This window comes from Galeopterus variegatus, unplaced genomic scaffold (assembly GCF_000696425.1).
Source record: "Galeopterus variegatus unplaced genomic scaffold, G_variegatus-3.0.2 Scaffold231, whole genome shotgun sequence".
NCBI lineage: Eukaryota > Metazoa > Chordata > Mammalia > Dermoptera > Cynocephalidae > Galeopterus > Galeopterus variegatus.
In genome coordinates, this window is record NW_007726342.1 from 274,712 (window position 1) to 284,411 (window position 9,700).

The following is a 9,700-nucleotide window of genomic DNA, read 5'->3' on the forward strand; positions in this document are numbered from 1 at the left end:
TGACACTTAGTGGGAAAATATACGTGTATGTGAGTGAGTGTGTGTGTGTGTGTGTGTGTGTAAATGTGTGTGTGTGTATATACACCTTGAAATATTTACTGTGTTTAGTTTTGAGCTCTAACCAGTTATTCTATTAGTTACCCTGTGCTAAATTTACATTTTAAAAGTTTCTGAATTTTAAAACTTTCCTCTAGGAGTTTTTGAAGGAAGTTGATGAAAAGTCCTCGTTGAAGACTGCAGTTATAAGTACTGGGAACCAACTTCTTCACCTGAAAGAAGCTGATACAGCTACTCTGAGATCTTCATTAGCACAGTTTGAACAAAAATGGACAATGCTTATAACTCAACTTCCAGATATCCAAGAAAAACTTCACCAGGTAAGTATTTAAAGAGCCAGCATTTGAATTAGCATTCACTTGTTAGCTCAGAACTCTTTTAAAATTATTTCTCTGACTCAATAATTTTCATTGACACTACCTATTTTTCTCTGGCACCACTGAATACAGATCTTAATTACTGGACTCTCCTCCAGTGGGATCTTTCTTAAGAGAGAAATCAGGCTTAATTACTTTCTCTCCCAGTTTATCTGTGCCACTGTGTTAGTTCGTGTGAAGGTCATTGTCATTGTTGTGGGGTCACTTATTCTAAGCTTGAATGCTAAGTTTGTTTTTGTGAGTAACCTGCATAATTATGTAGCAAGACCTTTTATCAAACCAGATATCATCTTTAGTAATGCTCTGATTCATTTTGTTAACTGTAGGCAATTAAATGGAAATCATTTTGTCCTTGTAGCTTCAGATGGAGAAATTGCCATCTCGTAAAGCAATCACAGAAATGATTAGCTGGATGAACAATGTGGAGCATCAAACTGAAGATGAAGACTCTGTGCATTCACTAAGTTCTGCATCTCACGTTAAAAATCTTCTTCGGAAGTATAAGGTAATTGTACAAAAGGAGCAGAAGTCTTTTCATAAATAAAAAAGCGAATCAGTTGGAGGGGAAATGCTAGACAAAGAGACATGGAGGATACAATTTAGAAAAACTAATTCCGGGTGCTGGGAATGGGGTGGTGAATGGCTCTAGAGAGAGAAGTTAGGGTTCTTGCTCTTATTCCACTCACATCCTTTGCTAGCTCCCAACACTGCAGGACAGTCCAAGCTTTTCACAGTCTCTGGCCCCTCTTCATCTCCCCAGCCTCGTCTTTCCACTCCTCCGCGTAAACCCTAGACTCCGTCTAGACCACATGGTTTTCGATGCCTCAACTGCTCGCTGCTCTCCTTCCTCGTGCTTCAGCCTGGAATGCCAGTGCCCTACTTTCCGCTGTGTGGATCCTCTTAGTCATCCTTCAAGAGTTAGCTCAAGTGTCTCCTCATTTGGAAATCCACCCCTGGCTCTCCCCACTGGATTGAATGACTTTCCTGGATCAGATGTCTCCATGATGCTATCAATAGTTCTGACCACAGAGTTTTATAATTATTTGTTTACTTGCTTGTTCTACACCTTAACTAAGCTTTTTGAGGGCAGGGGCTATCTTTCACCTCCCTGAAGCAGCACACCTAGTCCAATACCTGACATCCAACAGATGTTAATAAATGTTCTTTGAGTAAGAGAGTGAGCAAGAATAAGTTGATATCCTTCTACAAATAGACACCCTTCTCCACAATATTGAATTTTGAGTAGATTTAATCAATAGTTAACAAGCCACACACAAACATTTATTGGGTGCCAGGCAGTGTGCTAGGCATACAGGGATGAGTGATGAGCCTGGTGGATGCTTTCAGAGGCCTCGTAGGCTGGCTGGGCTAGCCTCTGGTAGACAGAACATGAATGGCTTCATCCCAAGCATGATATTAGCAGAGGATTTTGTTTTTATAAACTATCATATCCTAACTTCAGTGAGTAGTAGAATCTTTAAAAGGTCGAAATGGGTATATTCTCATAGGATCTAATAACCTAGAACATACCACATGGTTCTCTCCCTGGATGTCCCCATAGGGATAAGTTCTAGCACTTGTCAGGAAAAAACCCAGGCTTGACAGAAACGTGGTTGGCCCTGGGTGGGTTTAGGATTACTATAGCACTTTAAGCCATCGAAACTGCCCTGGGAGGTCTAGACTATCCCCAAAGGAACAGAGAAGCTGCCTAAATTGGCAGAGTTCCTTAAAGGTGTCCTGGGTTTTCTGGGAGAGCCTGGACTTTATACTTCCCATCTAGTTGTTTCCATGAGCCCTTCCGGTGGCACAGATTCCAGCGTAGCTCTCAAGCTGACTCTCACAGGAGCCTCCTGTTGGACCCTGGCTCCTGATTTCAGTTCAGATGATGGCAGCTACCATACACAGTGCTCCCTTTGACTTTTCAGTCTGTCTGAAAGCTATGAGTCTGTGTTCTCAGGAATGCATAATTCCACAGAAGAATCTCCGCTTAAATAAAGCAGACTCCTGATGGGGGGTAGGGGGTGGAACGGAATTCCTGGCAGGTGCCCCTTGATTAATGGATGGGAGCTTGGTGCCCCCTAGAGTGCATGAAAGGGGAAATCCAGTGCATCTAACCAACTTCCATTCAGCTTTAGGTGTTTTATTTTGCCTATCTGTTTGTTTTAGGAGTTCAGAATGGAAATGGACTATAACCAGTGGATCGTTGACTTTGTTAACCAGTCTTTACTTCAGTTAAGCACCTGTGATGTAGAAAGCAAGCGCTATGAAAGAACGGAGTTTGCAGAACACCTGGGGGAGATGAACCGCCAGTGGCACCGAGTACACGGAACACTGAATAGAAAGGTGTGCTCCTGGGTCACAGTGGGATGGATGGATTTACCTGTGTGAAGTAACACTGTCTGAAAATTTAAAAAGACATTTGGATAGTTGATGTACAGTTAAGCCTAATAATCATCTCAATTACAGCCCTTTTATAAATCTTATGTTTTTGCATGCTCCACTGTTGCATATAAAAGAGTACGAAAATAGTTCTAATATTTTTATTGAGATTTCTTAGTGGGAAATTGAGTTAGGCAAGTGGAGAAATTTTATTTCAGCAGGTGTCATGTATTATGTCAGGCTACTAAATGGTCAGAGATTTTGACATTTTCTGTGAAAGTAGATATTCAGAAGGGGCAAAGCTATTTCAGCTTTGAAAAGATTATAAAAAGGGAGAAAAATACATGTGATTTTTTTGGTAGATTTTTCACTCTCCAACTCTTGAAAAGATTAAGAACACTTATTCCTGAAAAAAATGTAATACTTATATATACTGGTAGGGACAATTGGTTGATCTTTGTCTGTGTAGAAAATGCATGCAAATGAATTTATGCAATTAGGATTCAAGTACATGAATGGACAAAGAACATGAGCAGACAGTTCATGAGAGGAAATTATAGTTAGCAAATAAACATGGAATGATATCAACTTCAACTATCAGATATTCAAAATAAACATTACAGAATATATACTTATTAAACTGGAAAAATCTAATAAGATAAAGATAAAATCCCGAGGCTATCACATTCATACATTGCTGGTAATGGCTTAAATATTTGTGGAAAGCATTTGGAAAATTTAAAGAACCTTAATAATTATCTTATCTCTTAACCCAGCAGTCCACTTCTTACACATTTAACTTTAAGTAGATAGTCTTTCAAAAAGAACAGAATTGTATACAAATAGTTCAGTTTAACATTATTTACACTGGTGAAAATGTAGAACGCCCTAGTTTCCAACTGTAGAGTAATAATCAAATTATACTGTGTTTATTTGATGAAATATTGGGCAGCCTTTTAAAATTTATATTAACATATATATTAACAAAGTGAGTACTTATGACACGTATCAGGAAAAGAATATAAAACTTTACATATGAAATATGAGTTCTATGATTATACCATAATAAAAATTGTATTAGAAATGAAAAGAATGACAGACATTAAAAATAATTTTGTTCAGTTGATAAATTACTTGTGATATTGTTGATATTGATATAATATTTAAGCAACTCTAATGAAGAGTGTCTGGGGAAAGAAAATTTTCTTAAGCTTTACATATATGAATAGATGTTGAACGTTAGCAGTGTGACTTTGTTTTGTAAGATGTTATGAAATTCCACATCAGCCACTTTTCTCACAGATTAGCTTTCACTTTAAATGTGAGTTTTCTTTAAACAGGAATTTTAACTCCATTTCCTGACTTATGAATCTTTATTCCAAAAGCTATTGGGGTATCTTTTTATGTGAAACATTAGAAATTTGAAAAGAAACAAAGTTCTTTTAAAAATAACATATTGTGGCGTTTACATTTTAAAGCATGTAGTTTAAAATAAGAAAAATATTTCATAATAATTTTTCTACTCATCACTTATAGATACAGCATTTAGAACAACTTTTAGAAAGTATCACTGAGAATGAGAACAAAATACAGGTTTTGAACAGCTGGATGGAGGCACAGGAAGAGAGACTGAAAATTTTACAGAAACCTGAAAATGTGATCTCGGTCCAGAAGCTGCTCCTGGACTGTCAGGTAAGGAGGAGAACCTCGTCCTGTCCCACACGGTGTGGTTGGGCTACTTTGTCACCAGTCTTGTCCCAAGGTAGAGGACAAATTGCTATAGTTTCTGCAGACTCCCCTTCAACTCCCCTTGTATTTACTTACTTTCTTATGTAATTAGATAATTATCCATGGGTTTTACAAAATTGCAAAGTGCCATTTTTTATGATAAACAGAAGGTATTTTCATGGTTATTGTTGCTCTTACGAGGTTTCAGAAAAAGAATGCAAAACTTTATATACAAATATATGAGTACTAGGATTATACCCCAATAAAAATTGTCAGTATTAGAAATGAAAAGAATCACAGACATGTTCAAATGTTCAAAGGGAATTTTGATTTAGATGCTTCCCAATTTTTGTGTTTTTTATTATTTTGCCCAACATTTGCAAAATTAGTCTGAAGTTTCCATTATTTTTAGTATTTCATCCTGCATTTTGTCAGAGGAAAATAATTTTCTTCTACTTATTGTGCTGTCTTGGAACCACTGTCCGAATCACGTCTGGGCTTGAAGGTGTTGTCCATGCCCTTTGTTTGCTCCACAGTGCTCTGCCAGGTCACTTAGTCTTTGAGATGCCCTGTCACAATATAGAGTGATCCTCCCTGATTGGGTTGCTCCTTATGCAAAGCACTTCAGCTGTCACTGTAGCTGCAGGTGGCCCAGGTTGTGCTGCTTCTGCGCCTGCTACGTGAGAGCATCACACTTGTCACAGTCAGGGATAGGAAGTCAGGGCAGACCCCAATTCTGCTGAGAACATTCCAGGACAGTACTAGACATGAAATGTGAGCAGCAGCACCACCATAAGAGGTCTTTTCCAATGGCCATATCCTGTTCCCATCTCCCTGCTACCCAGCTCCACTCTGACATTCTTACACCCACCTGGGCTTCACCGTCCTTCCTGCCTGGAAGCCTGCCTTCCACAGCTCAGTGCCACACCACCCCCCACCAGGCTGCCCTTTCCAGAAGCCCAGGAGCCGTTGTGCTCCTTGTCTCTGCCTCCAGTTACTCATTAGTTCCTCTCAGTTTGCTCCTCACTATCTAGTCTGTCCATCTCCATCAAAACTGGCCTCACACAGACCACTCCCATTGCGGGCCTCTTCCCACAGTGCCACCAGCCAGCCTCCCTGCCTCCAATGTCATTGCCCTCTGATTCCTTCTCCATGCTGCCACAGACATGCAGGAGGTCACGGCAGCCCCCCACTGAAATATCCTTCGTGGCTCCATATTGCCCGTAGAATGAATTTCCAATGTTTAGAATGGCATTCTGGGCCCCTTATCACATTCTCTCACCTACAAAGAGTTTTAAGAAGACCTAAACCAAGGGAGTCATATAATTCTCAGTCTTTTTTGTTTTTGTTTTTGATTAATAATGGTAGCCACTAAACAAGTTTGAGGTGGATTAAATTTAGCTATTCCCCACACATCTTCACTACCAAGTTGTAATTAGACAAATACCAGATAAACATTTACGATAGAAACATTTATTAGCAAGCAAGCAATAAAAACAGTTCATATGACCAAGTTCAAGAAGCCTAACTCTGTGTCTACCACCACTTTGCATGAAAGCTTAACGCATGGCAGACATGTTAATATTTCAGAAGCAAGAGTTCAGTATCTCTATGGCCAACATTAGGCAACCAGAGTCCTTGAAGTTTAGGTTGGATACAAAACCACATGGGGACTTATCCTGGAGATTATTGCCCAGGGCGAAGGCAACAGGCTATGCTCAATTTTTATATCCTGTTCAAGTAAGGGTGGAAATTGTATCTACAGTAGTTTAGCCAATCCACCTGTCTTTGGGACATGTAATTTACCTTGTAAGAACCCATTTTTAATACTCATCATGCTATTTATTTAATAAGCCATTAATTTCACCAATTACAAGAACCATTTCTAACATTAGCTATGCTCATTAGCCAAATGAATGGTGCTGACTGAGACGTGGAGCTCAGAAGCTCTGTGGTCACCCCCCAGGGATAGTGGGCTTCCTAATTCACACACTAACCAACCACCCTGCAGTTTGCATATCTGGTGGTACCTGGTTGCATCTGGGTGTACTTTAACCTGTGTATGATTTCCCACTACCTTTGCCAAAGTATTTTAAAGTACTTTACAGACATGCCTGGCCAGCATCATCTCTTGTCAGTCCCCACCTGAAAACTGCATGAACTCTCAGCAGTTCTTGCCTCTGTGCCATCGCATGCCGCCAGTTGCAGACTGTGGGCTCCCCGTTCCCCTCTTGCCACCATCCACCCACAAGCTCTCCTTCATCTATGTCAGAACTCAGCCCGAGCCCCCCGAGCCCCTCCCTCACCTCATACCTGCCGAGTGTGGACCTTCCTGTGTGCCCTCATACTTGCCATTAGCTTGTTTGTTCCAGTTTTGATTTTTTATTTTGCTTTCTTGGATGCATCTCTATAAAAGGCCGTAGCAAGGCAGAGATAGAAGTAAATTAATAAAATAGGCATCTAGCACCCTGGGTAGCATCTTGTGTCAGAGACTGTACTGAACTCATCTGTGTGCTCTACACCCGTCCTCTGCTAGCCTGTGGGTTTCTCTGGGCAGGCTGGCTCCTCGGCATGCCTGTGAACCTGTCACCGCCTGTGAGACTCACAGGTGCTTAGTAGTTGCTTGAGGACATCTATTAAGTAGACGTGAAAAAATGCTTTTCTGCAAACTTTATTTTTGCTTTTTCTTCACTAATTGATTATAGGAAATAAAATGATAAGCAAGGGGTACAAATGCAATTTGTGGTAATGGGTATGCTGCCAGCGTGAATCTGACCTTCACATCTTGGGCCTGAGGGGTGACATCAGCTTTGTATCTCATGAATATTCATAACCAAAAAAAAAAATGATTAGCAAACAGTTTAATGACTTATCCCAGGGTAGAATCTTTCAGTTCCGGTAAGCTTGCTAAAGTGGCTTTACTCTAGAAAACTTGAGGATTGGCGTTTATGAAGCATTAAAGACAGTTAAGATTCAAAATATTCTGAAGAGCTTCCAAAATTCTAGATGACTAGAAAAAGACCAGGTTTGACATATTATAATTATCAAGGAAAATTGTGTAGTTGACTAGAGTGGGGAGGTTTGAGATGAGGTTATTAAGTTTGATGCTTCTATACCATAAGCAACCGCAGCTTCTCACAGAAGTACACTCATAATCATTTCAGAGGAATTTAGATATTTTTAAAATATTTAACACTGATTCTCACAGAATAGATGAGAGCAAAACAGGACTTGCAAATTCTAGAGAATCTCAAAAGGTACTGTTAGGCCTCAGTGAGCAAGGTCAGATTACAGAACCACCAGGCTAAATCCCTATTATTCCGAGGAGAAAAAGAACCAAAAATAGCTCCATTGTGTGTGTGTGTATTTATGTGTTGTTATTGCCATGGTTACTGTTTGTGCTACTTGTTTTGTGTGTTTTTTATGTGTGTGTGTTTGTTGTTTCTTCCAACTCTTTGCTAAGTAGTCCTTTCTCATCAGTTTTCTTTACATTATGGAGGAAATATGACGACTTATTGGTATATAAGTATTTCCAGAAATCTCTAGTTAGTTGAGCCTTTAGGGAAAACTGTTTTATAAGTTCAAAGAAGGAGAGTAATTCAATATTTTTAGTGTTTTAAGCTATAACTTTGCAAAGAAAAAAGGTTCAAATTGATGATAAAGTAAACATGCAAACAGAGAAGGTTGTCGGGGAGCGTCAGGGAGCCAGTGAGGGTGCAGGAGATTAATGGAGGGCCGCTGACCGAGTCAGCAAAGGCTGGTCCAGAGATGCTGGTTTGTGGGTTTGCGTGCTGGGTGCTTTTGCAACCAATCCATAAAAATGATAGCTCAGAAATGCACCCACTTGTTAGCAATAACTCTCAATAGTGCACTTACGGATGGATTGTTATCATAGAGGTTTTATATGAATATGCTATCTGTTCACATGGCTGTACATTCAAAAGGTATAGAGGGTCACACAGTGGGTCTCGGTCCATCCTCTGGCGTTGTGCATTCCCATTCCCAGCCAGTTATCAGTTTCTTATGGAACAGATTTTTCTCCCTCTTTCCACTTTTCAGTCCAGGAGACCCCTGACATTTATTGATTTAAAGTTTGTGAGTTCACCATTTAAAGAGTGACCTAAAGGTTCCCAGCATGTGGTAATTTGGTGTTTTTACTGGGGCTGAGTTTTAGGACCAGGTTGTGTGGCTCATGCAAGGGACCGAATCCCTCACCAGGGAACAAACCCAGCCACCTGCTCAGCAACCACGCTCAGATTCCTCTTTCCTTATGGACCACACAGTTATTCCTATGAAGGATTAATTAAAAAAAAAAAAAAAGCTGAATTTTTTGTGAAAAACAATCTTTAAGAGAGGAATAAAACGTGAGCAAAGGGTCACTAGCCTAAGGTCCTGCAATCAAAGCACATGTGTCTGGATGGAAATGTAACACTAAAGAAAGGGCAGGAGTGCACCCCATTGTAAAATTGGAGATTTGAAAGGAATTCAGAATGAATCCTCTTGAATGCCAAAATCTTTTGTATTTTCCAAATTTTCTGTAATGAGCTTGTAATTCTTTAATAAGAAGGAAAAAAGATGAAACTTGTTCCAAATTGTATTTCAACCCCGATCCTGAGAAGGGCAGATCAGCAGCTCTGTCTTTCCTCTGTGCAGGGTGGCAACTCTGCTACTGATCTCGATCATCTCTGTTTCCAGACTGCTGGCTCCATCTTCTCCTTTTAGCAAAGGGCTCCTGTAGGTTCCTGAAAAATATGTCTGTAAAGAGTGGACCAGGGGTGCCTTTTATTTTTTTTTATTTTTTTTTTAATTTTTATTTTGTCAATATACAATGTATATGATNGGGGTGCCTTTTAATGAGTGGATTAGTCTATAATTAAGAGATGCAGAAAGGTATTAAAGCTATTACCAACTATGTGACCAGTAATTATATTGCCTGTCGCTTATATGCTGCGTTATGGTTTAAAAACGCCTTCCCACTTGTGGCTCCGTTTGAGTTCTGAGCCTTCGTGGCACAGGGTATCATCACTATCTTCCAGATGAGGAAATGGAGACTCAGGGGTGTGATGACTTACGCCAGGCCAAGTAGCCAGTACAGGACAGACGTGGAGTGGGGACCAATCTCCCAGATTCTTTCTACTATACCAGCAAGGACTTTTTGC

The 9,700-nt window shown here is 40.0% G+C and overlaps 1 protein-coding gene across 1 annotated transcript in view; it reads left to right on the top strand.

The window, feature by feature from the left end:
- Positions 1 to 9,700, top strand: part of SYNE2 (spectrin repeat containing, nuclear envelope 2) — a 269,055-nt gene that overhangs the window by 187,157 nt on the left and 72,198 nt on the right. Inside the window, exons 79-82 of the mRNA XM_008566257.1 lie at positions 195 to 377; positions 793 to 939; positions 2,601 to 2,777; positions 4,350 to 4,505. Coding sequence (XP_008564479.1) covers positions 195 to 377; positions 793 to 939; positions 2,601 to 2,777; positions 4,350 to 4,505 — 663 coding nt within the window. The remainder of the gene's footprint in view (positions 1 to 194; positions 378 to 792; positions 940 to 2,600; positions 2,778 to 4,349; positions 4,506 to 9,700) is intronic.